General features: G+C 42.3%; 2 protein-coding genes across 2 annotated transcripts in view; one reads left to right on the forward strand and one right to left on the reverse strand.

Moving 5' to 3' along the window:
- LOC311003556 (uncharacterized protein) overlaps positions 1 to 10,246 on the forward strand; it is a 47,583-nt gene extending 37,337 nt beyond the window's left edge. The window contains exons 31-39 of the mRNA XM_083995323.1: positions 85 to 189; positions 1,090 to 1,182; positions 2,426 to 2,518; positions 3,803 to 3,907; positions 4,323 to 4,500; positions 6,531 to 6,698; positions 6,826 to 6,942; positions 8,152 to 8,282; positions 9,584 to 10,246. Coding sequence (XP_083851449.1) covers positions 85 to 189; positions 1,090 to 1,182; positions 2,426 to 2,518; positions 3,803 to 3,907; positions 4,323 to 4,500; positions 6,531 to 6,698; positions 6,826 to 6,942; positions 8,152 to 8,282; positions 9,584 to 9,760 — 1,167 coding nt within the window. The 3' untranslated portion in view covers positions 9,761 to 10,246. The remainder of the gene's footprint in view (positions 1 to 84; positions 190 to 1,089; positions 1,183 to 2,425; positions 2,519 to 3,802; positions 3,908 to 4,322; positions 4,501 to 6,530; positions 6,699 to 6,825; positions 6,943 to 8,151; positions 8,283 to 9,583) is intronic.
- A 4,874-nt stretch (positions 10,247 to 15,120) lies between these two features.
- Positions 15,121 to 27,382, reverse strand: part of LOC311003899 (melanoma receptor tyrosine-protein kinase-like) — a 65,510-nt gene continuing 53,248 nt past the window's right edge. The window contains exons 20-27 of the mRNA XM_083995806.1: positions 26,932 to 27,117; positions 24,744 to 24,899; positions 24,437 to 24,512; positions 22,603 to 22,749; positions 22,392 to 22,489; positions 20,770 to 20,913; positions 19,894 to 19,987; positions 15,121 to 17,784 (exon numbers count right to left, since the gene is read on the reverse strand). Of these exons, the coding sequence (XP_083851932.1) occupies positions 17,447 to 17,784; positions 19,894 to 19,987; positions 20,770 to 20,913; positions 22,392 to 22,489; positions 22,603 to 22,749; positions 24,437 to 24,512; positions 24,744 to 24,899; positions 26,932 to 27,117 (1,239 nt within the window). The 3' untranslated portion in view covers positions 15,121 to 17,446. The remainder of the gene's footprint in view (positions 17,785 to 19,893; positions 19,988 to 20,769; positions 20,914 to 22,391; positions 22,490 to 22,602; positions 22,750 to 24,436; positions 24,513 to 24,743; positions 24,900 to 26,931; positions 27,118 to 27,382) is intronic.

Here is a 27,382-nt window from a genome sequence, read left to right on the forward strand (position 1 = left end):
TGTCCATGCAAACACACCCTTTTGAGCATGATTGAGCCCACACACTTCCTCAGTGTCTGACAGCAGCTCTCTGTCGCCCTCTAGCTGCGCTACAGCTGGGACTCCAAACTCATGAGAGGTCTGATGTCTTCGGTCACAGAGACGCCAGAGATCGTCCTCGCCAGAGAGAACGCCAAGAAGTTTAGTGATGTATGTTCACATATTCTTGAGCATGGCTGCAGCAGGTTTAGCGTCAGGCTCTGTCTCAGTTATTCCTTCCCTGAATGATCTGCTTTGCCAGACATTACAGGGAATGAAGCAGACCCCCCCAAAACAGCTTAAGATACAGAGTCTGACCCTGCATACTTGGTGGAGCTTCTGCTACGAACGAGCCGATTCCCCGCAGCTGAAGCCTGTATATGGGAACAGAAGCAGAGATTCCATCAGTTCCGCCCTCCTGTGGAAACTAAGGAGAATAAGAAAATGATTGCAAAACTCCCCTGGCAATCCACCAGACAACATCCTGGAGAGATGAGAATAGGAAGCAACAGTACATTAATTGAAGGCAGATTACATTACATTCACCACGCTATGAGATAATAACAGAACGTTACGAGACAGAAGTTTTTTTTTTTTAGGTAAATGCAGAGACTGCTTGCCGGAAAACTGCCCCTGACAGGAACGCGCATCAGCTGTTTTGCATGAATTTACCTTGAAAACAACTCCATCTCGTAATGTTCCATTATTATCTCATAGCGTTGTGAATGTGCAGGTCACAACTTGTCCACCAGAGCGTTGTGGAGTTGTTGGATTGTGTATTTAATGAGTTTGATGAGGGAAACCAAGTAATCCCATTAGCCTCTGTAGCGTAGCTCTGAGCAGCTCACGGCTCTGCTCCGCCGTTCTAAAAATAGCTTGCACCGACAATTAAAAGTAACGAACCTACTGCTATGACTATAGGGATTATAGCAATGGGCCAATTTGCCAAAATGTTGAACTATCTAATATTGCACTTGTTCCCAGAAAAAGTACATGTAGCCTACCTACATTCCTAAACTGCTTTTAAATGAGTGTGAGGTCACTGAGCCGCTGGTTCTTTCTGACACACAGGTGCAGTACAGAGAGGAGGTGGGACGTGGCACCGCCATCAGGGACACACCTGAGATGGAGCGGGTCCGACGCAACCAGGAGAACATCAGCTCTGTGAGTGCACACACACACACACTGTGTGTCATATCAATGTATCTGTTTATTTCTTTTATCTCTATTTGACTTAACAATGTCAGTGTGTATTTGAGTTTTAATATTTAGACTGACACCAGATCAGGTGAAGCAGGACTCAGGAAATCATTGTACTGTATATTAGTGGTGCGTTTCAGGTTTGGTTGTGTTATTCGGTTCGTAGTCCAGTGAAAACTTTATATGAGAGTAATAGGGCCCAACACAAAAACGTCCATAAAACTACACAAAACCATTTAATATTCCTCCACACTGCTCGTCCACTGCAATCCAAGTGTCCTGAAGGGAGATAGTCCAGAGTTTACTGGAAGCTACGTCATTTTTACAGCATAAACAGTCCTGGATTGAATTTGCCTTCACGCGATGCACGTGGACGTGACCGGACTTGCATCAATTACGTTGTTTCGAGTAAACTCTGGACTATATCCCTTCAGGACACTTGGACTGCAGGAGACAAACAGTCAGTACGTTTACATGCAGAGCTTAATCGAGCTATGCTCAAAATTCGATTTTGGCGTCAAGTCGGACTTCTGTCCTTGTCTCAATTTACATGCAACTGAGAAAATCGAATAACTGACGGGGTCCGCCCCCTCATGCGGCGTCACCTGTTGTTTCAGCGGGTTAATACGCCCCCTGTCCTGTTGACTTTTCTGTCACCTCGTAAAAAACAGAATATAAACAACTTAGTAAGCTTATTAATAAATTCTCAACTGCAGTTCCCGACCAGACGGGTCAGTCTGGGCCGGATTCGCACTGAGAATAGGATACGGGCTTCCTTTTTTCCTCTCTCTCTCTCATTTAAAAAAAAAAATAAAACACTCTTGCTGGTCGCGCTGTGTGAAATGCATTGAATCGGCGCTGGCGTGGGTTTTTTTTAATTTACTTTGCTGGGCTCGGGCGGCTTCTCTGCTCCACTTTGTGCCGTCTCTACGGTTGTGGAGCATGCGCACATGCATTGTCCAGCTATACTCCGACTAAGGTCGAATTCCAATCGCATTATCTGGGTGTCTTAATCGGAGTTCTCAACTCAAGGTGTTTACATGCACTTCAGTTGTCCAGTTATAGTCGGATCAAGGCAATAATTCGGTTTTTTCAAGTGTCATGTAAACGTACTGAGTGTGGAGGAATATTAAATGTTTTTTGTGTAGTTTTATAGTTTTATTTGTGTCGGGCCCTATTAATCTTGGAGGTTCTTTCTGACACACAGGTGCAGTACAGAGAGGAGGTGGGACGTGGCACCGCCATCATGGACACACCTGAGATGGAGCGGGTCCGACGCAACCAGGAGAACATCAGCTCTGTGAGTGCACACACACACACACACACACACGGACTGACTAAGGATATTAAAGATGAGCAGCTCAGTTGGGTTCTGCAACTCTGGGTGTTTATCTTCAGAACAATCATCTATTCAGGTGACAGGACGGCACCTCACACTCACACCTGTCTGTCGTCCCACCAGGTCAAGTACAAGCAGAGTGCAGTGAAGGCCACCAGTATTGGAGTGACACCGGAGCTGGAGAGAGTCCGACAGAACCAGGAGAACATCAGCTCGGCAAGACACACACACACACACACACACACACACACACACATTCTTGTAATGCTATCTTTGTGAGGACACTCACTGACATAATGTATTCCCTAGCCCCTTACCCTATCCTTAAAGCCCCAGTATGTAACTTATTTGGCTTTTTATTAGCAAAAATCAAAAATCAAATATGTCTTTCATAAATACGTATTTCACTGAAGTGGAATCACACCCGCATACAAATGAAAGCTTTCTGGTACCTTAGAATGAGTTGTTACAAGTCGTTACAAATACATAAGTGGGCGACGCACCGAACCGAGGCGGCCATGTTGCATCGCCATTTTTTACGTTGAGTGGCAGCGTGACCGTAGGTAACCATAGAAACTCAGCGGAGCTGTCGGTTCGGCCTGTTAAAACTGTCACCACTGTGTAGTGTGAGGAAGGACGGAGGCACTGGTGTTGCATTCAGGTGCAGTCAGGCAGACGGCCGTCGGCAAACCAACCGGATGTCATTTTACTCCACCAGAGAAAGACGGTAAAACGTGGGTCAGGTAAACAATACGACATCACCATGACAACATATTGTCAGGCCTGTATTGTTTTACCTCGTGCTGGCGGACCACTTGTTTACATAGACGCTTGTTTATCCTGTTACATGCAGCGTCTGTTGTCTGTCTGACTTCTGCCCGATTTCACGTGAATCCAACAAGAATACGTTCTGATATGCAACCGCACCGCTAGATGGGGGGAATTCCTATTATTATACCTTTAACCATCCAAAACAAATGTCTAACCTTAACCATTACTCTTAATCTAATTATGACCTAAAGTCTTAACCTTCAAACAGCTGTTGGAAAAAGTGAGGACATTGGACAAAATGTCCTCACTACACCAAAATGTCCTCACTCTGTTGGTTAAAAACTCTTGCCCGTCCTCACAACGTACTAAGTACAAGAACGCACACACACACACCAACAGACACCAGCCAACACACAGCTGCTCGTCTCTCAGGGTGAAGTCATAGTGATGTCATATGTGTGTGTGTGTAAACAGGTGAAGTATCAGCGAGGGCTGCAGGAGGTGAGGGGGCGGAGCTGCACCGAGCTGGACACACCCGAGTACAGACGTGTCAGGAAGACTCAGGACTCGGTTTCCATGGTAGCGGCCCGATGGACACGGCTCCCACCTGGGCTGTGGGAGGAGCTAACATGAGTGATGTGGCACCGCGTTTTGGGCGCTGGCGCACCGAGACTAACACACCCAGCACCAGACAACAGGGAGCACAACGCAGAGTGTGTGTGTGTGTGTGAGTGTGTGAGAGAGAGTGTGTGTGTAAGTGTGTGCATGTGTCCAGCTGTGAGTATTAATAATAAAATATTTTAAAACCTTCCTCCTGTGTGTTTTATTTGCTCACTGACCAAATGCACCCTGACCTGTGTGTGTGTGTGTGTTTGTGTTTGATTTGTGACTAATGTGTGTGTTAACCTTCTGAACTTGTCATGACGGTGATGTTAAGTCTGACGTGTGTGTGTGTGTGTGTGTGTGTGTGTGTGTGTCCTTGCCCCTCTGACAGGCCAAGTACCACGAGGACTTTGAGCGGGCACGCGGCCGCGGCTGCACACCAGGACTGGACGATCACAGCATGGAGCGCTACCAGAGAGCCAATCAGATGATGGGAGAGGCCGGCTACAGCAAGGGACTCCACTCCCAGTCCATGGACATGGACAGACGACCAGGAGGCATCATTGTAGGTCAGTGACCTGCATTTAAAATGATGTGTGTGGACAGCGTGGAGCTGTAACAGCTGCTGCTGCTGTCCCTTCACTATTGGATGGGAATCTCACAGGTACTCTGATCTACGGGAGAGGGTTAGGGTGACTGTGGGGGAAAAAAGTGAGATCTGACTTTTTCCTCAGAATTCTGACTTTTCGTTAAAAGAATCTCCTAGAGGGTCTCTGGAGCTCTGGAATTTTTCTTTTCTCAAAAAAAAAATCTCAGAATTTTGAGAAAAAAAGTCTGAGTTGAAAGTCGAGAACTGAGTTTTTTTTCCCACAGTGGCCCTAATCCTCTTCTGTACTAATCAGGCTGATTCTGCCTGTTTGTTCTTTAATGATGTTGACCTGCTCTGAATGACTGTCAACACTTTACTTAGACCGTATGTTTCACAATAAAAACTTATTTATAAGTTTATATAAAGCTACATATACACTGCGTTCCAAATCATTCTGCATATGCTGTTTTTGTTCTTTTTTCCTAAATAGTCGATAACACTGACAGTCAGTAGGAGATTTTTGTTCCTCAACAATACTCTTAACTAATAATCTATAGCCTATTTGGATTTTGTGAAACAAAACTACCAGTAAAGATGAGAACAGCATTTATTTAAATGACTTAAAGCAGAAGTGAGTGATATATTTGTGTTAATATAAGTCTTAAATAGTTATATCTTCCGACAGCAATCACTTACATAGAGTGTTTGGACTGAAACACGGGTCTGTCAGTCACTCTGCTCTGCTCTGAGCCGAGGAGAAAACATTTATCGTATCCTACAGTTTTTATCCAATGAGGAGAGAGAACGGCATGCAGGGCTGTGTGTGCAGCCAAGGAACGCCGTGAATGTGGTGACGTAGCGACGAGGACTGTTATGGTGCGTTCAAGGAAACTCGTATTTTTCCGACCGTGAAGTGGTACCAGTTCGATCTGGTACGAGTTCACCGGTCGGAAGTTACGAGTGGCCGTTATAGTGACTTTCACCGGTAAAACAGGTCGGAAAAACACGAGTGGGTTGCCTGAAACGCTACAAAGTCGTAAGTTGTGACTTGAAGCTGTAATTTACGATTTCAAAAGCCTGCCTGGAACGCAGCATTAGCGAAAACTACCGGACCACTCACTTCTGCTTTAAAATACATTGTTTCAAATTATTATGCACATCGGAGTTTTACTAATAAATACTTTGCAAGAATTTGAAGTGGAACTACAAAATACGTATTTTGTTGTATGTGGGTATCATTTTTACTAAAACCAAATGCTATTTCAGTCAAAAACACCTTTAGAGATCAAGTTACATATTCACAGGAGTCCTTCTTTGATATCACCTTAACAATTGTCTCATCCGTTGAACTTACAGGTGAGTGTTTAGTCTCGGCCTGTATTTCCTCTGAAGATGCCACAACTGCTGCCCAGAGATGCTGGTTTGAGGTGAACTGGCAAACTAACTGCCAAACCTCTCTGTGAGAGTGATGTCAGTGATATAATCTAGACAGGAGAAACAGAACAATTGAACAATTTCATTGCAAAAACTAAAAATCTTATTTTTTTTTTTTTTTACCAAAATCCTATTTGCATAATAATTTGGAAACAAGTGTAAATAGGTAATAAGCAAAACATGAAATTAACACAAAAACAACAAAATATTTCATATGAAAAAGAGAATATTTAAAACAGCATTAGCTCATCAGCTGCTCATGTTCCTGTTTATCTACATTGATACTCTGTGCTACTTCCTCTTTTCAGGCAGAGGTGCTTGATCCATGTTCCAGTTTCATATCATTTCATTGTTTTATCTGTTTTTCTCTTCTATCTCTTTATTTGACTCAACAATGTCAGTGTGTATTTGAGTTGTATTTAGACTGACACCAGGTCAGGTGAAGCAGGACTCAGGCGATCGTGGCAGAGTAGTGGTGTGTTCCAGGTTTGGTTGTGGTTGCTTTAATCCTGAACATCCTGCACCCTGGAAACATAGTCAGTGTTTTTCCAAACGACTCTCCCTTCCTCTCTGAAGACCTGAAGGTGTGGAGGACAGACCCTGGCTCCATATTTGACTTTGACCCTCTGGAGGACAACATCCAGTCCAAGAGCCTGCGCAGGATGTCTGGTACTTCACCTGACTCCCCTCTGTCCACTACAGCAAAAAAAAACACACAAAATATTCAGAGGCTGCACTCTGCTCTCTCTCTCTCTTTCCATTGACTCACTGTGACTTGTCCATCTTTTCCTTCCTCTCCTGTCTTTGGGCCTGTTACCGTCCACCTGGTGCTGCCCCCTGGTGGCGACTCTCCTCCCCCCCCCCCCCCCAGGCCGGCTGAGCAGGCTCAGCAGGCAGCCCTCCCAGCAGTCTCTGGCCCACAGCCAGGCTCAGTCTGTTAGCTCTCTGACCTCTGACCCCTGGGACCGCAGCAGCACTGACACTCCTGGTATAGTTTTCTAAGACAGCAGGCTGAAGGCATGGACAGACACTTACTGACACATGACTTTTTTTTTTTCTTTTTTTTGTGTGATTGTCCCCATTCTAATTCACACGAAAGCAGGGAAAGGCTCGCACACTGAAAAAAAAAGGAATGTCCACTAAAGAGGTTTTTCTATATATTCTACATATTTTGTAATCATTAAATAACTATAAGTGTTTATCCCAAATCAGGTCTCATCATGCTTTAAAGGGGACATATTATGGAAATATCACTTTTTGAAGGCTCTTTAACATATATTTAGGTGTTTGTCTTGGCTTTCGGCCCCCAAAATGTGAGAATTGACAAAGAAAATCTGTAATTTTCAGGCTCTCTAGGTTGAAATCCACATGGTTTTACCAGCTGTTCTTTCAGTTGTCTTCCAGTGATGCAACTAGGATTCAAATTTGCATAATACCACTCCTACCTGGTACCAGTAGAAAGGGTGGGGCAAGCAGTGGTTCATTTACATTTAAAGGGACAGGCACTGAAACCAGCATGAGTATTTTGACCAAAGCATGTCACAGACATGTCTTTAAGGGGACTATTTTAATTTGTGGAAGAGAGGCAGAATATGTCTCCTTTAATAGTTTTAGATATCATCCTGTAGTATGTACACTTTTGACCCTGGCACATGAATGGATCCATTCACTGATTGGCTCTGCCTCCAATCTACAAACAGAGCTCAGGTATGTGATTTGCCCTTTAGGCAGACTGAGGATGGCTGTGTAAGCCGAATCATTTCTGAGTTGCTTTTGTTTTGTTTTCACACCATTTTCACACTTGTGATATATTTTTGATGAACCATTAAACATGTCACTTTACATCCGTTGACCTCTTTAGTGGACATTTCCATTTTTTGACCACTGTGCGAGCCTTTCCCTGCTTTCTCTCAAAAAATGTTTTGCCTACGCACCTGAAGAGAGTTTTTCTTTTGACTTTGAGTAAGAGCGCAAACACCCTTTTCTTCTTTTCGGTTCCCCCTTTCTAATTCACAAATAAAACCGACTCCTTCACCGTCTCTTTGCAGGTTTGAGTGTGAACAGCACCGAGTGTTTTTACGTTGTTTGACTCACAGTGTGTTCCCAGAGCTGACTCCTCAAGGTCTCAAACAGATGCTACAGACTCTCTTCAGACTGACTCACTCTCTCTGTCTCCGTCCCTCTGTCTCTGTCCCAGCTCCCGTCCTCCCCGGAGCGTACCATCAGGGCGTTCAGATGCAGCAGCCGCAGCAGTACCACGGCTACATGCACCAAACCAGCATGTCCTCTGTCAGATCCGTCACCTCCCCATCCAACTCAGCCACCATGGTAACGCCCCTGACACACACACAATGCTGTGCAAGTTGCACTATGGCAGATTTTTTTATTGGATGCGTTCAGTGACTTTTTCCCACAATGGGGTCAAATCTGAGAGGTGTCCTGGTGTCAGTCCATACTGAGCTGTAAAAACTATTATTTTTATATTTAACTGACTCCCAGTGAGCAGATCAGATGAGATGCACAAAAAATTACAAACTAACAGCAATGGGCTTATTTATGATTTTTTATTTTCATATGATTTGAAAATACATTTAATTAAACAGCATTTATGAAAATAATATCAAAATAGAACAGAAAATGTGATGTTTGAGTTTAACTCAAAGTAATAATACATGTCAAAATGATATTTAAATATACCATTCCATTCCCTGTACTTCTGCATATTTATATCCTGTTATCTTATCTTCTTCTATCTGCTTATGCGCTTCTGGTTAGATGCAATCTGCATTTCATGGCATTTTGATATGTGCAGTGAGAATAAAGTTGAATCAAATATAATAAAATCATTAATACATGGATAGTAATGCAAAGGAAAAAACGTTTTGTAGAGAAACCCTCTGTAGCAACCTGAAACAGTCAATAACGTAATAATTTTTTGCCTGGTTATTGGCCTAGTATTAAAAACCCCTTTCATAATGTAATAACTGGTGTTGATAATGTAATAATATATGTATGTTATTTTACTTTATTTATTTTAATTTTATTTATTTTATTTCAGAAGATGTCAGTATGTTACAACGAGGTTATTGATAGCCTACTTCCTCCGTTTGCAAGCATGTGACAAACGGTCGAGCAAATCACATTTATTGTATCATGAAGCATGGTGGGGCTTTGCTTCTCAGACACGGGCACAAAATGCACAACCTCAACTGTTTCACAACTGTGACATCTTCTACCCTGAAAATAAAAAAACACATAGTAATACATATATTAACATTATTGGTTCCCAGTTATTACAATGTCAAAGTTTTTTTTAATACTAAGCCAAGAATTACTCTGGTAATAACGTTTTTTGGTTTTATTTTGCCAATAATGTGATTATTGACTCAAACATTTTATCACTTTATTGGTAGTTATTAAGTTTACCTTGTTACAACCATCAAATTGACAAAACAATTAGTTAAATTCCCCAAATCCCACTGGAAACTGTTGAAGGATGAAGATCAGATGATTGAGGAGTTGTCTAACAATGTGTCATGAGTAGACCTGAACCACAGGGCCACACACACACACACACACACACACACACACACACACAAGCTCTAACTGCCTCTCTCTTCTGTGTGCAGCGTGTCTACCGGGCGCTCTACGACTACGCAGCTCAGGACCACGACGAGGTGTCGTTCAGGGACGGCGACGTCATCATCAACGCTCAGCCCATCGACGAGGGCTGGATGTACGGCACCGTGCAGAGGACCGGCAAGTCCGGCATGCTGCCCGCAAACTACGTGGAGTGTTGCAACTGAAGGAGGGAGGAGGAGGAGGAGGAGGAGGAGGAGGAGGAGGAGGAGGAAGAGGAGGAGGGAGCGCTGAGAGAGGGCGGAGGTCGAAGTCAGGAGAGGGAAACATTTAAAGAAAAACCAATCCACCCTTAGCCTGTTGTTGAAAATCAGACGTCGCTGGTGTTCTTTGTATTCAAAGGTTGTTAGTTTGTGTTTGTTTCTTCCATAGAAATGCAGTTAGTTATTGAAAGGCATTCTGGGAAACATGGACCAGGGGGAAGTGGATTTGTTCACCAGAGGATAACTGATACAATACACTGAACATCAGAGAGCACTACTATCAGGTAACAGAGGAGGAGAGGGATGGAGGGAGCAGTGGAGCGATATATCCAGCATGCTGTCCATACGTTACGTCACATTTTACAACTAGAGGAGGGAATGACAGAAGAAGGATGCATGAAGAGAGAAGGGTTGAACGATTAGAAACATCTGTCTTTTTTTTTTTTTTTTTACCATAACAGGAGGAAAGAAAAAAAACAAACGAGTGAAGACAAGAGTATTACAGAGGAAGGAAAGATGAAAAAGGTTAATGAGCGTTGAAATGATTTGATTTGACGGTTCAGTCTAAGTGTCACAATCTGGTGATATTCATTTTTTTTGTCAATAAAACATAAAAAGGCCACTTAAAGGGATAGTTCACCCAAAATTCAAATTTCACTCATCTACTCACCCTCATGTCGACTAAGGGCTGGGAGAAGTTTCAGAGTCCTCCGTGCCTTCTTGGAGTTACAGGGGGTGTCGGCGCAGCACTGCATGTCCATATAATGGTTGTCAATGGATACCAACTTTCTTCGTTCAAAAAGACACACCAAAAAACATCCAAAGACCTCCATAGTGCTCGTCTGGTATTGAAGCCCCGGCATGAGAAATCTCAAAACAAATCTTGCGCGATTTGCACTGACACAGGCAAAGCAGTGAACTGAGACACTGGGAGCTTCCACTGCAAACAAGCTTAAAATATAGACTTTTTTTATTTTTTTTGGAACAATTTCTCATGTCGGGGCTTCAATACAAGACGGACATTACTAGGGATGTCCCGATCACATTTTTTTGCCCCCGAGTCCGAGTCCGAGTCATTTGATTTTGAGTATCTGCCGATACCGAGTCCCGATCCGATACTTTGGCAATGCAGTAAAGTTTTTAATGTAGATCAACTGTATCATCCCACTATTTTTCTGTTCTTTGTGCTCTACTAGGGATGTAACAATATCACAATCTCACAATAATACGCCCCCCCTTGCGGCCCGTCTTCGCTTTAGACAGATAGGAAAACCCTGACATGTAGATATGTAATATATCCGATTCCTGATCGGGATGTAACGTCCGATTCCGATCGAGTCTGAAACCACGTGATCGACCCCGATTTCCGATCACGTGATCGGATCGGGACATCCCTAGACATTACAGACGAGCACTATGGAGGTATTTGGATGTTTTTTGGTGTGTCTTTTTGGACGAAGAAAAGTGAGCTCCGTTCGCAACCATCATATGGACATGCAGTGCTGCACGGAGCCCCACTGTAACTCAGAGAAGGCACGGAGAACTCTGAAACTTCTCCCAGCCCTTAGTCCACATGAGGGTGAGTAGATAATGAGTGAAATTTGAATTTTGGGTGAACTATCCCTTTAACACGTATTATTAGTGTATCAAAAACATTTTAAAACGCATCACTGTTGCCATGGGTGACAAGCTCCTTCATCACCATGAGCACATAGACACACCACCCTGCTGCTCCTCCTATTTCCTCCTGTTTGTTTGATTCAATCACAGTGAACACACTTTTTTTTGAAAAAACGATATTTTCATCAGGAACCAGTGGGCTCAGATCTGAGAGCGAAGGAAGGAAGTCAGGAAGTGTCGAGATAGGACTGATCTGTTGACCACCAGAATATCACCAGAGTGATTCTTTAATTAAAGATGGCGGAGGAGAGAAAAAGGTGCAGAGGAGGAAAAAAACGACTTCTGAGATGAGGCAGGGAAACTGGCCAACAATGCAACCAAAGGAAGGAAAGAGGGAGGATGGAGGGATGAGTACAGCAAATAAAGACAGTAACAATTTAACAGAGACGAGGTTTAAAGGTCTCCCACGTCTAATCATTTATTTATCCAGAGTTTAACTTCGTGTCCAGGTGAGTGTAGTGTAGTGGTTGACTTCTGACGGACAGGTCTGTGGCACAGCTTCAGTTTGCAGCAGCAGCACTGACCTCTGTGTTTGTGAAGGAACTATAACTAACACACTGTGTCTTTCTGTTTCCTCCTATCTTTTTTATTATTATTATTATATTAACTATGAAATATACAAATACATTGTCAGGATCTAACCGTCACCTCCACCGCACAGTAACAGCTGAAGTGGACTGAAATGTGAGCAGACTGTGTGAGTATGTCCAGGCCTCAGGATCCCTGCAGGCTGCGTCCCAGATTATATTTGATACGTGGCTCCCGTTTGTTGTTTTTGGGGAAAAGATCTATTTTACCTTGTGTGTATCCAGTAAGTCGTGTTTTTAGGGTCCGTTGTCTTGCTGTGTGAGTTGCATCCCGCTCATGTAAAGAATAAAAACTTCACTCAGCCATGAGATGTTGTTCTAGCTGGAGAGCATTTTGCATTTTGTGTGTTTGATTTCAGAAATTCTAGATGCAATAGAATATAATTTACTGAGTATTCATAATGTTAACTGTGTTGAGTTTGAAAGAGGCATTTGGTGTCATTTTATAAATCCTTTAATTTTCTTGCAATGAGGATTTTTTTTTTTTTGGCTTCTAATGTCACCTTTGTAAAGTTTTTGATTTAGCCAGTGTGTCATTACAGATTATACTACGTTTATTTACATTTATTTTCAATTATATCTCAGTTCTGTTCTTTTGCCATATGATTATTGCAGTGTGTTACATATGGGAGAAATAAAAACATGATTTGTCAACAGAACTATGATTCTTCTTTAAAGTGGCAATTACTCCAAACAATCATTCAAAATCACATAAGAACTGGTTAAGGTCAATAATGTAGGAGAGTACAGGTGCATCTCAATAAATTATGGAATCATGTAGCTCAAATCAAATGCCCCAAACCAAGGAGGTTTGGGGCAACATTTCCATATTAAAAAAGCATTTTTTTTAATGGTCTTTTGTAATATTCAGTTTTTTGAGATACTGAATTATAGGTTTTCATTAAATGTTTCATTCTGTGTGTAATTGATCAAAATAATGTATTAGTTTCACTTTTTGAATTGAATCACTGACAAATAAACTTGCCCATGATGTTCTAATTTATTGAGATGCACCATATAAATAATAAAGTTTTCTTTGCATTTCTTTTGATAGTGTGAGAGATTCAGCAAAGTCAGGGAACAGCTGCTGATGCTACATCAACTCTGTCTGTACTGCATTTAATTTCCCACATTTCTAAATAACAGGGGAAGTGCAGCTTTGTTTGATAATATATAAAGCTCGACAAGGACACAAGTTTCTCAACCACCAGTGAGAACAATTTTTGGTGTAATGGCTGCACAATATGCTGAAATGGAAAGAAAAAAAAAGACCAAACTTCAACAAATCTTGTGCTGGGTTTACTGTGAGCTGCCTTTGTAAAAAAAAAATGCAAGTCACACTGGGTTTGTTCTGACCTAAAACAAATAGAAGCATAGTTTAGTGACAGAAAACATAAAGATGTAGTAGTCTAGGCTAGACAGTAAGATATTTAGTGCAGCTGTGCTGATCTTTAAAGATGTTGTGTAGAGGCTCCAGACAGTTTCAGTGTCAGTGATGGTAAGGCTGAGTGCATGTTCCCTGTGAGCTTTATTGATCTTTACATCAAGGCAAAGTATTTAAATAGCCTACAGGATATTGCATGGTGGAAGTAAGAGAAAGTGTGTTATGTGCAGTTAAAAAACCTCATCATGGTCCAAGTCACAGGCAGGAGCTAAAGGACCACTGTGGAAACAGGAAATAAGACTCTGTTGTTCAGCTTTGAGGTTTGATGCGCTGTGACCTCAGAGATGCTCCTCTTGGTTCTAACAAGGGGTTATTTTATTTACTGATGCATTTTTACCCACTCTGGCCATTCTGCTCTGACCTCTGGCATCAACAAAGCCTCGTGGCCCAGAGAGCTGCAGCTCACTGGACATTTTCTCTGTTTCAGACCAATCTCTGTAAACCTTTAAGATGTTTATGTGTGAAAATAGAGCAGTTCTGAAATACTCAGAACTCAGACCAGCTCAGCACCAACAACCACAACAGGATGTTAGAAGTCACTTAATAAATAACCTGTCTTCTCCATTCTGATACTTTGAACAGCAGATTGTCTTCAACACATCTAAATGGCTAAATGAACTGAGTTGCTGCCTTGTGATTGGCCTATTGGACGTTTGTGTTAACGAGCAGTTCAACAGGTGTTCCTAATGAAGTGGCTGATGAGTTGATAGGAGCCGTCATGCTGCCCCCTGCTGGAACCAGCTGGAACCACTGCAGATCTAATGAGCTCTGGTTTTAAAAAGAAGCTAAACAGCTGTGTTCTCTAATTAGAGGTGATCTGTGTTCTAATCTGTTTTCAGGTAACCCTTTAATTTACAGGCCATTAACTGTGATAATTACGTGATAATGTCAAGAAATAGCGAAAAAATAACAATTAATTGCGTAATAAAGTCAAGAAGTACCCTAGAAAAAAAGCTCAATTTCATAGTAATGTCATGTTTTTCATTAAGGCAAAAGATTACACATGCTTTTTCCACATTTGCTTTCAATTTTTTGGGAAAGGCCAGAATTTTTCTCCACCAAGTCCTTGCAATCAATCGTTATTTCTAGGCTATTTCTTGACATTATCACATAATGAGCGGCCTGTAAATTAAAGGATTACCTTTATCTGTGTGGATCATATATGTGTTGAAGTGTTCAGTCAAAGTATGCACAGGTCTGCTTGTTCTCAGCCACATGTTGAGAAAAGAAAAGGGACGCTTTAAAGAATTAGATTCTCTACATCCAAAATCAAACAGTGAAAGTGAAACTACAACTTTAATGTGTATCCATCAGAATGTCAGGAGGTCAACTGTACCCTGTAAACAACTCATTTCACATTTAATGTTGACAGTTAAAAGCTCAAATGCTACACAATAACAACATTTACATTCAGTGTGACTCCTCAGTGTCATTCCTACAGAAGCTGAGTGTGGACGTAGATTATTTAGACTTTAGACTCACTGAGTCGACATTAGGATTAAAACCCATTATCTCAAGAAAACAAGGTCTGTGCTTGTTCTTCTCCCGAGATCAAGACCAGAAGAAACCAACTGCTGCCTCAGGATCATGCTCATCATTTCATAATCTGAGCTTCCCTCTAACAGCTCATCGCTCATCACACAACGGAACATACAGTGTGTAAACTGATTTGTTATCTTGAGATAATGAGGTTAGAATAATCAGTAGCCTACCTCAGCTTCTGTACATCTCCTTTTACAGCAGTGACAAACAGTAACAAGCAGGAATAGTGGACAGTGTCCAGCAACAGTAAAGCAGGGTTTGGCTCATTCACATCAAGTAAAGGGGAGAATAAAATAAAAATAATAATACCTCAGTGAAAATTCAAACAGGTATGTGGTAAAAAAAAAAGAGTTATGAGAACAGAAGGTTTCCACTGACCTAATTAAAAAAAAAAAAAAAAAAAAAGTCCACAAAACCTCCTCTCTTGGTTTAGGTGGTAACATTAAAAACAACAGCATGACAACATGAACACAAAGACACATTTTGTACACCACTCTTCCTTCCACACGGTCTCTGGTCGGTGGATGGAAACTTTCCTCCTTCCTCTACAGTTTATGTACACATGGACTTGTCAATCAAAAACATTGCTAAACATCTGATTGGCTCATTTCTTAAATTAAAAGATAAAGAGATGTGTTGGTCTCATTCAACCTGAAAGACATTCAGCATGTATAACCAATATGAAAATACAGGCTCATCCACTGTAATGTAGCTGTAAGCAGGACTAGATGTTTACTATAGTAGCGCTAACACCCACAGACAGAAGCTGCTGTATAAACAGACAGTTGAATCAAACACAGCTAGAATAATATACATGTCTACATTAATTTGAATAAATACTTAAACATGTCCTTACTGTTGCTTACAACTGCATCATAGTGTTGCAGCTTGTTTAAATACTGATTATACACGCTTAACACTTTCACTTGTAATATGATGCTGTAACACAGATTTAAAAATCTCTACTTTTCTTTCTCTGAATAAATTGCTGCAGAGCCTCCACACCACCAGCTGGGGGCGCTGCTGTACCTGATGGAGCAGCGCACGTATGAATGTGTGTGAATAATTAGTTCCCAAACAGTGCTGTATGAATGTGTGAAAGGGTGAATGCGATCATTACATTGTAAAGCGCTTTGAGTGGTCCAAGTGACTAGAAAAGCGCTATATAAGTGCAAGTCCATTCACCATCCATTTCACTGCTCCTTTCCTTCTAAATCTAAACTTCTTGTTACAAGGAAAAACATTTTAAATCTCTGTGAACAGTTCCAGGGTTCCCACTCTTTTCTTGAAATCATTTTCCAGCACTTTTCCAGGACATTTTCAGCTGCTACAGTATGACAGACATCACGCCAACACATCCTCCGGCTCCGGCACTGTCGAAAAGACTTCTCCAAAGCATGAATGGGAATTCATGCTTTGGAGAAGTCTTTTCGACAGTTGTAGCTTATTCTGTACATTTATCCACTTTGTTTCTATGAAAGAGAGGGATAACTCTCTCTCATTCTCTCTCCCAGATGTGCAGTCGATGGCTCCAACTTATCTATGACATAATATGTTACATGCTTAGAAATTAAGACAATTTTATCATAGAGCAACGCAAAAACATGCTGTTTTTGTTTTTAAACCACACCTACAACAGTTTTCTGTCATTATCTATCTGTCCTTCATCAGAGAAGACAACAGGCCCAATACAGGAAACACTTATCAACACAATGTCGATAGTTTTCTCACTAGGATTGGGAAAAGGGTCTGAAAAAGTCAAACTGAGATCTGGCAGCTAGTGTCATGATGTGATAAATAATTTTCTAGGACAACTCAAAGCTTTTCCAGGACATTTGACTATTTTTCTCAATTTCCATGATTGGAAAATTGGTCAACCTTTTTCCAGGTTTTCCAGGACGTGTGGGAACCCTGAGTTCATTGCTTAAAAAAAGTCCAGATTTTATTTCCGTTGTGCTCCTATTTTCAGTATCAACAAACTAAATCATGCACAAACTAACGAGGGAAGGACGCAGAGGAAGGATGAAGTGGACGACTGATTGTTATGTGCTTCTTGTGCCTCTTGCTGAGCCACTGACGTCTGATCCTGGAGCAGCTCAGATGGGTTCAGTCCATGGTGAACTGCTGTGAAGAACATTGTGTGTTTCTGTTTGGTTTCTACGGCATCTCCACCTGTCAAACAAGTCCATGCAGTCACTTAAAAGTTGACAGAGACGTCCGCTTCGTGATTCCGAACACACGGCGTGCAGATTCGGCTGCAGACTGAGCAGAATGTGATGAGTCAGTGTTTCCTGAACAAATTAAAGTAAAAAAAAAAAAATCTCAATTAAATACTGTCAGCAGCCTGAATCAAAGAGGCCACAGCTTCAGTCTGCAGTGTCTGCCCGTCGCTGCCCTCTAGCGTACAGGTGCGTGTAGTGCAGCACCCAGACCCAGGTACTCCAGGTTCTCCGCCGCCGGGAGAAACACACCGTTGCTGGTTAGAAACGTGTTGGTGGTGGTGGTGGTGGCCTGGGGCAGGAAGTCCGCCTGGTAGTCCGGGTTGTCCAGGCTGTCACTGGTGGGCAGGGGAAGTGAGTTCTGGGCCGTGTTCAGGTATTCTGGTCCCTCTGGAGCTCTTGAGGCCTTCAGCGAGGCGGCGCCCCAGCTCAGGCTCAGGTCCTCGTAGTTGGGATTCAAAACCTCGGACAGTCTGCTGCCGTGGCTGGTTTCACTCATGCTCTGGTTCATGTATTCTGGAGGACAAGAAAAACATTTGATCATTCAGTCACTGCCTGAACATTTATTCCACTTTCCTTTCCTAGACTTTTATTTACAGTTTATGGGCCTCATTCACCAATAAAATGATTTTCTTAAAGGGACATTGTGTAGGAATTCCTCCCATCTAGCGTTGCGATTGTATATCGCAAGCAACTCAATCGTATTTTTCATGCTGCATTCACGTGAAATTGGGCAGACGGCAGACGGACGACAGCCGCTGCACGTAACGGCATAAACAAGCCTCTATGTAAACAAGTGGTCCGTCAGCACGAGGCAAAACAATACACGTGACAATATGTTGTCATGGCGATGTCGTATTGTTTACCTGACCCACGTTTTACCGGCTTTCTCTGGACTTCTGTGACTAAAATGACATCTGGTTTGTTAGCGACGGCCGTCTGCCCGACTGCAGGTGAATGCAGCATCAGTGTAACGCTCCATTCCTCCTCACTGCGTTACCGCGGTGACTTTTCACAGACGCCACCTCGACCTGAGCCGACAGCTCCGGTGTCTCCGCTGAGTTTCCGTGGTTTCCTACCGTCACGCTGCCACTGAACGTAAAAACATGGAGACACCACATGGCAGCAGCACCGAGCTTACCCGCTCCATGTAGATATGAATGATATGAACGGCTCATTCAGAGCTGAAAGGAACACTTCACTTTGTTGATGGGGGGGATTACTGATTAATGAAAACAGACTTTTGAACCAAATAATCGATTTTCGTGAATAGATAACCCTTTAAAGTTGTTAGGAAATTTCTCAAGAAAACTCTACGTCAGATTCATGCACGCAGAACTGTTCACAGCTGTGTTTCTACAGTGATGAATGCCATCTTCTTGTAAATTGAGAGTGCGTGCCAGGTGATCCTAACATAGAATTAGCAGGTAACCGCCCCATCAATGTCTGTAAAAGGGCATGAGACTGCAGGGCCGTGTGCACACAGAAACAACAGACACTGAGCAGAGAAGGTCAAGTGAGAAAGAAAGTTAAAATGCTCTGCAGAGGGAGCACCAGACTTCAAACATAAAAATAACTTTACTAATGCTGAAGTGGAGGAAGTGAACAAGAAACCAGCTGTTATATTTAGTAGCATCAACAGTGGATGCAAAGTAACGAAAAAAAAGATGGGATGCTGTCAGTCATTGACTGAATGTTGTATCTGGAGAAGAAATGGTTTGATCTGAAATCTGTGGTTAAAAAAAAGTATTGGCAAACAAAGAAGAGAGATGCACTGGAGGGGGACGGGCTGGTCCAGACTGATCTGAGCCAGACCAGCACAGGTTATTATCAGAGTGACCGCACCCTCATAAATATCATCATATCTTCATATGATCAGTCATTTTATTGCTATTGGATGCCACGGTGATTCCCAATAAACATAATTAAAGTGAATTAACCCTCCTGTTGTCCTTCTGGGTCAAATTGACCCAATCTGTTCCCTTTCTCCATCCTTCCTTCTTCCCTTCCTTCTTTCCACAATCCTTTTCCCCTTCCTTCTTTCCTTCGTCCTTACTTCTCATTCCTTCCTCTTTTGATCCAGTTGATCTGGTCTGTCCCTCCCTCCATCTTTCTTTCCTTCCCTTTTCCCTTCCTTCTTTCCACAATCCTTTTTGCCTCCCTCCCTTCCTTCCTTTCCTTTGTCCTAAATTCTTCCTTCTTCTTTGACCCAATCTGTTCCCTCCCTCCATCTATCTTCCCTACCTTTTTCCCTTCCTTCTTTCCTCCCATCGTTTCCTTTGTCCTTCCTTCCTTCCCTTCGTACTTCCTTCCTTCTTTCTTTCCCTTCGTCCTTCCTTCCTTCCTTCCTTCCTTCCTTCCTTCCTTCCTTCCTTCCTTCCTTCCTTCCTTCCTTTCGTCCTTCCTTCCTTGACCCAGGAGGACAACAGGAGGGTTAAGTGTCTATACTGTTTTTCAAGAGAGTGCAGTGCTTTGTAAAATAATTACAATATGTTTACAAAAACATCATAAATGATAAAAGTGTGTGTAAGTTGTTCTTAAGAGTAAATGTTGTGAGTGAGGCCCATTGTTTTTTATTATGATGGTGAATTTGAATGAGGTTTGGTGAACAGACGTGTACAGTACCATGGCTGGTGAACTCCTCTCTGTCCAGCGAGTTGTGAGTTGGGTCGGTGATGTATCGGTGAGCGATGCTGTTCTCTCTGACTGGATAACCGTTCTGAAAGGAACATGAGAGAAACATACAGTAACACAAGGACCTGCAGGATGCATTAGACCAGTGGTTCTCAACCTTTTCAGAGCACTGGACCAGAGACTGGACCCACTGCATCCTTTTTTGCAACCCTGAGGACCCCCCCACCCCACCACTACCCAGGTGTGAGGTGGGGGGGCAAGTCCCAAACCAATTTGACAGAATAGTCTTTTAAATGGTATCAATGCATATGTATTAAAGATTCCAAAGGCAAATATGCTATTTCAAAGCTGTACACCATCTTCCTGTGCAATATTTCACAATAAAAGCCCAATTAAGAAATGAATGGACTGTTGACTGAAACAGGGGGGCTCACAATTTGAAAAGAACACAGGAAGTGTTGAGTTTGTAGTAACAGCATAATGCAGTAAATTTAACATGACAAATGAATGAATCCAAACCATCAAGATGTGGTTCATTATTAAAATATGACCAATTGGGAATAATGCCTAGTTTCTGCAGTTTAGGCAATAATGATGGCTCCATTCACTATTTTAGTAAAATGATAAATGTCTGTAAAGGTCACTCAGTAAAATGATATTTTATCATTGATATTTCATCAAATGATATTTTATCATTTTATAGTAAGTATCCCTTGCAATTCACGAAAAGGGTCAGAGTACCCCTGGTTGAGAATCAGTTATCTAATGCAGTGTGCATTAGACAGCTGTTCTGAAGTCAGGTCACACAAAGCTATGAGTGTATGTGAAATGTGTGCATGTGAAATGTGTGCATGTGTGTGTGTGTACCGTGGCACTGCAGGGATGGCTGTCATGGTTACTCAGTCCTTTATAAGGTAGCAGGTATTCTTCAAAGTCGACCACGCCCTCAGTGTCGTCTGAGCTCAGCAGGCGAGAGTAGAACCTGCTGTCTGACGGACTGGGGAGGTCGCCCTGAGGTAGAGCACATTCTGGTCAGACTTTCAAACTTGTAGGTACTGTAGAAAAGAGTTCTTCTGGTGCAGTTCAAGTGTTTTACTGTTGGCTTAGATAGGTTCACAAATTCACAAAAAAGCCACAAATGTATCTGTGGTAACAGCACCGGTTTTGTTGGCAATATAAGAAATTTTTCTGTCAGATATAAATAGATCTCATGAATTCACTTGATGAACAAGACTGACAGCTTTAATGTTGTAGTACTGGAGACCAGTCTTGGTCTTGAGACCACATCTTAAAGGTCTTGGTCTTGTCTCGGTCTCAGTCGAGCTGGACTCGGGATTTTTTCTCAAGACCAGTCAAGACCACAGCTGCAGTGACATATTTTTTTTTAACCGCAAATCTCTCTCCATCTCTTGCTCATTTTGGTTTCTGTGATGTAATTCAATAACTTTAAGTTAATCAAATTGTTCTACTAAAGTATCTGCTTGTGTAACCATCTGAAAACTTGGTTGCATCAGTGTACAAAGTGAGAGACTTCAGCAGGTTCTGGTCAATCCAAACTCTGTTTCAATTAAATATGGTAAGGACTTTACATAACATTATCTTTTCTTTTTTAGCTGAGGAATAATGTAAATATCAAGCCACATGTTTATTATGAGCACTGGTACTGAAAACAGTACTGGTCTTGAAAATGGTCACGCATTGGTTTGGTCTTGGTCTTGACTCAGTCTCAGGTTAGGTGGTCTATTTTTAGAACGTTACATACTCAGTCCCAGTTACCAGGTGAAACCAGTTAATGCTTGTGGACAGCATGCCATGATGTCTTAAAGGGATAGTTCAACATTTTAACAAATTGGCCCATTGCCATAATCCCTATAGTTTTAGGAGTAGGTTAAAACTACTGAAAACTACTGATTTAATTGTTGGTGCAAGCTATTTTTAGAACGGCGGAGCAGAGCCGTGAGCTGCTCAGAGCTACGCTACGGAGGCTAATGGGATTTCTTGGTTTCCTTCATCAAACTCATCAAATACACAATCCAACAACTCCAAAACGCTCTGGTGGACAAGTTGTGACCTGCACATTCACCACGCTATGAGATAATAACGGAACGTTACCAGACGGAGTTGTTTTAGAGGTAAATTCATGCAAAACTGCTTGCATTCAGGGACAGTTTTTCAGCAAGCAGACTCTGTATTTACCTTTGAAAACGGCTCCGTCTCATAACGTTACATTATTAGCTCATAGCGTGGTGAATGTGCAGGTCACAACTTTTTTTGGATTGTGTATTTGATTAGTTTGATGAGGGAAACCAAGAAATCCCATTAGCCTCCGTAGCGTAGCTCTGAGCAGCTCGCAGCTCTGCTCCGCCGTTCTAAAAATAGCTTGCACTGACAATTAAAGGTAACGAACCTACTGCTATGACTATAGCGATTATGGCAATGGGCCAATTTGCCAAAATGTTGGCGTATCCCTTTAATAAACACTTGTTTACCTGTATGACCAGGTATCTGGATGGGTCTCTGGCCATTTTAGTGAACTCTCCTATCAGCTCTCTGAACCGGGGACGACTGGACGGCTCGATCATCCAACCTGAACAGAGGGAGACAATGTGAATTGTCCTGACGACTATTGGACAGATTTCCATCAATGTTTATCACATTTTCACGCAATGACTTGTACTAATTTGACTGTAATTCTCTTACATTTGACCATGATCATGTAGACGTCGATGGTGCAGATTGGGGGCTGAGGAAGCCGGTCTCCTCTCTCCAGCACCGAGGCGATCTCACTGGCCGGGATGCCATCGTACGGTTTGGAGCCGAACGTCATCAGCTCCCAGACAGTCACACCTGGAGACACACACACACACACACACACACACACACACACACACACACACACACACACACACACACACACACACACACACACACACACACACACACACACACACACACACACACACACACACACACACACACACACACACACACACACACATACACACACACACACCAGCTGCTGTTAAAACTGACTCAGGCTGGTGGAAGTATGTCAACATAAGTCCAAGACAAAACCGTTCAGAAGACAGTCATCTTTTAGACACCTTTAACAAAGACTTAGTGTTCTGGTACTGGACCATAACCCAATATTTACAAATGAAATATTGTGTATAACACACATGTGAACCTTTAGTGATAGCAGATATGTGTCTATCAGATCTGTTCTCACTTAATAATTGTTATTTTTCTCTGTTTTTGCGCAGACTCTCCCTACACACCCATATTTAAGTCTAATTTGTGCCAAGAAAACATCATAGTAGCATTTTTAAATATTTCATAGATATTGTGAAAACACTGTTATTGTTGACTCTTTTTTCCATGATAACTATGTAGAGAAAACCTGATGTGATTGAGCCAGTTATTAGATTGAGACGAAATCTGCCTGATCTGCAAAACCCCAACAAAGTGAATCTGAATGTCAGATGATTGGATCAGTTACAGATGACACTCATAGTTAATCTGTCTCAGTTATTTATATACTGTAGCCCACAGTGCGTACACACTGTCGCCCATAAAGTTGGAATTATTTTGTTTTCAGACACATTCCTCTTTTTTATTCATTTTTATACACATCAGTAATCACCTTTACATACTCAGTCCCAGTTACCAGGTGAAACCAGTTAATGCTTGTGGACAATATGCCATGATGTCGGTGTAGATGATGATGATGATGATGATGTTGGGATAGTTCAACATTTTAACAAATTGGCCCATTGCCATAATCCCTAGGAGTAGGTTCGTTACCCTTATTTGTTGGTGCAAGCTATTTTTAGAACGGTGGAGCAGAGCCGTGAGCTGCTCAGAGCTACGCTACGGAGGCTCATGGGATTTCTTGGTTTCCCTCCTCAAACTCATCAAATACACAATCCAACAACTCCACAACGCTCTGGTGGACAAGTTGTGACCTGCACATTCACCACGCTATGAGATAATAACAGAACGTTGGATTGTGTATTTGATGAGTTCGATGAGGGAAACCAAGAAATTTCATTAGTCTCCGTAGCAGCTCTGAGCAGCTCATAGCTGCACCGACAATTAAAAGTTAATGAACCTACTCCTAAAACTATATGATTATGGCAATGGACCAATTTGCCAAAATGTTGTTGAAATATCCCTTTTATCCTGAATACACAATTTGCAAAGGTATGTGGTCTAATTTTCACAGTGATGTTTGGAGGAGATTAATCAATAAAGTTTTGAGAAGATAATACACTTTATCTATCAAGAATAAATCACATTGTCACAATCATTTCATGAGAAGAGATAAAAACATTTTTTATCCCAACTTTATATAACTTTATTTATCAACAGTGTATATATAGCTGAGACAGATGAACTCCAACATGTCTTTACCTGGAGACTTTAGCTGCCTGTGCTCAGGCAGATGTGAGACACAACACATACTGTAGACTCAGTTATTGCCACCAGGTGGCAACAAGACCACTGGGGGCAGGTACATGTACTGTAGACTCACCGTAGCTCCACACGTCACTCTGGTGTGTGTAAGTCCACTGGAGGATCGACTCCAAGGCCATCCACTTAATGGGAACCTACAGAGAGCACAGACAGGGAGGGAGGGAGAGTTAACCTCACCTTTGTGTGGTGACATCTGGAAATGTGGTTTAAATTAGCACTAAATCTAGGTGGAAAGGTGGAAGGTGGAAGCTGCAAGATCAACAGCTTCTTCTCTGAGTTCAGGACAAACAGGTGCTCTGAACCTCACAATAAACCTCTCACTTTCTTCTTCATTTGTGTGGAGTTTTGGAAGAACACACACACACCTTCCCTCCGTCGGCGTGGTACTCCTTCTCGTCAGCAGTCAGCAGCTTGGCCAGGCCAAAGTCTGTGATCTTGACGTGGTTGGGGGTTTTCACCAGGACGTTCCTCGCCGCCAGGTCTCGATGCACCAGGTGACGATCCTCCAGGTAGCTCATCCCCTGCACACACACACACACACACTCTTTAGGCGTGGAGAAACACATGTCTTGTTCATGTTTTTATTGATTGATCCATTAATACTGTTTGATCTCCCATGGTCTTTGATTGATCTGTGTTTGATCAGCCCTTCTTCTCTGGAGGAGGGTCTGGCGAGCGAGACAAGATCAGCCCACTTGAGTGTCACCATGACTTTTATTTTATTTTATTTATTTATTTATTAGCACATGAGGCAATGTATAAAACAGCATGATAAAAGAGTAGAACAACAACAAAAAATATACAATATATAGAATAGATATAACAAATGTGCAGGAGAAACCAAAAAAAAAAACCCTAAGGGCTTGTCAAGTGGTTCTCCTAGAGACAAACATTCAACATAAAACATAAGATTTACAATAATGTGAAGAACATCATAAAACAATTAAGAAAAGTGATGATATGTAGTGATGTAGTTATGCATTGCTCAGCTGGGCCAATAAAAATGAATTATTTGTTTCTTGAAGAAATGTATGCTTGTGCAGTTTCTAATGTGAATTGGTAATGTGTTCCACTTTAATAGTGTTTAGCTCCAGTGATGATGTGAAAAGTGACAGAAATATTTGTGCAAAACATCAAAAAAAAGTTCAAAGCCCGGCTCCTCTCTCTCCTCCACACAGCGATCACTCACTGAGGGAGGGCTAGATGTTGTAGATGTCCTGACAGTGCATGTGTGTGTGTGTGTGTGTGTGTGTGTGGGGGGGGGGGGTTCTGAACATAATCCACCCCCAGACACACAGTGCTCATGACCTTGTTGTTTGAGATTTTCCCAGCACTTAAAGATCCAAACGAGATTTAAAACAGAGTTGAACAGATTAACACTCTCTCAACACACACACACACACACACTGTTGCTGCTGTTTTCAGGCTAATAGGCCTCAGCAGGCTTTAGAGTGAGCTGCAGACAGAGCCGGAGCCTCAGGTGGAGACGGAGGAAGATTTTCCTCTAAACTGGTACATGAGCGGAGGGGCTGCTGCTTTGTTTTAGATTTACTCTGATGGTTTCCACTCAGATTCTGGGAGAGAGGCTTAAAGACCCAGTATGTAACTTATTCGGCTTTTTATTAGCAAAAATCAAATATGTCTTTCATAAATACGTATTTCACTGAAGTGGAATCACACCCGTATACAAATGAAAGCTTTCTGGTACCTTAGAATGAGTTGTTACAAGTCGTTACAAATACATAAGTGGGCGACGCACCGAACCGAGGCGGCCATGTTGCATCGCCATTTTTTACGTTGAGTGGCAGCGTGACCGTAGGTAACCATAGAAACTCAGCGGAGCTGTGGGCTCGGCCTGTTAAAACTGTCACCACTGTGTAGTGTGAGGAGGGACGGAGGCACTGGTGTTGCATTCAGGTGCAGTCAGGCAGACGGCCATCAGCAAACCAACCGGATGTCATTTTACTCCACGAGAGAAAGACGGTAAAACGTGGGTCAGGTAAACAATACCACATCACTATGACAACATATTGTCACGCCTGTATGGTTTGGCTCGTGCTGGCGGACCACTTGTTTACATAGACGCTTGTTTATCCTGTTACATGCAGCGTCTGTTGTCTGTCTGACGTCTGCCCCATTTCACGTGAATGCAACATCAAGAATACGTTCCGATATGCAACCGCATTATACCTTTAAGAAATTTCTTAAGAAAACTCTACGTCAGATTCATGCACGCGGAACTGTTCACAGCTGTGTTCCTACATTGATGAATGCCATCTTCTTGTAAGTTGAGAGGTGATCCTAACATAGAATTAGAAGGTAACCGCCCCATCAATGTCTGTAAAAGGGCATGAGACTGCAGGGCCGTGTGCACACAGAAACAACAGACACTGAGCAGAGAAGGTCAAGTGAGAAAGAATGTTAAAATGACGTCTGCCCGATTTCACGTGAATGCAACATCAAGAATATGTTCCGATGTGCAACCGCACCGACTAGATGGCGGTAATTCCTACACATTTTACCTTTAAAAAACAAAAAATTATTTCGGCTCACCTTGGCGATCTGGACACACCAGTTGAGCAGCCACTGGGCCCCGATGTGGTCCCTGTGGTGTCGGACGTAGTCCAGCAGGCAGCCGTACGGCATCAGCTGAGTGACCAGCTGGACCGAGGACGTCAGGCAGATTCCCAGCAGACGACACACGTGAGGGTGATCCACGCTCGCCATTACATAAGCCTCCTATCCACACACACACACACACACAAATATATTAGTATCTGAAGCATCCGCAAAATTTCGCTGAAGGATGCCCTGCTTGTCTCGGCTCTTGTACAGTAATCTAATTCTTTCACCCCCTTGAATTTCACTCAATTTAATAACTTGACCTTTCAAATGACTTGATTTAAGTCTTTTCTACTTTAAGAAGTGAAACTGGGAATGTATCCATAAATCTCAAAATATCCAAACTGAATTAGGTGGAGGGTGGAGGCATGTGAAAGTGGGG

This window comes from Trachurus trachurus (assembly GCF_905171665.1).
Source record: "Trachurus trachurus genome assembly, chromosome: 20".
Lineage (NCBI taxonomy): Eukaryota > Metazoa > Chordata > Actinopteri > Carangiformes > Carangidae > Trachurus > Trachurus trachurus.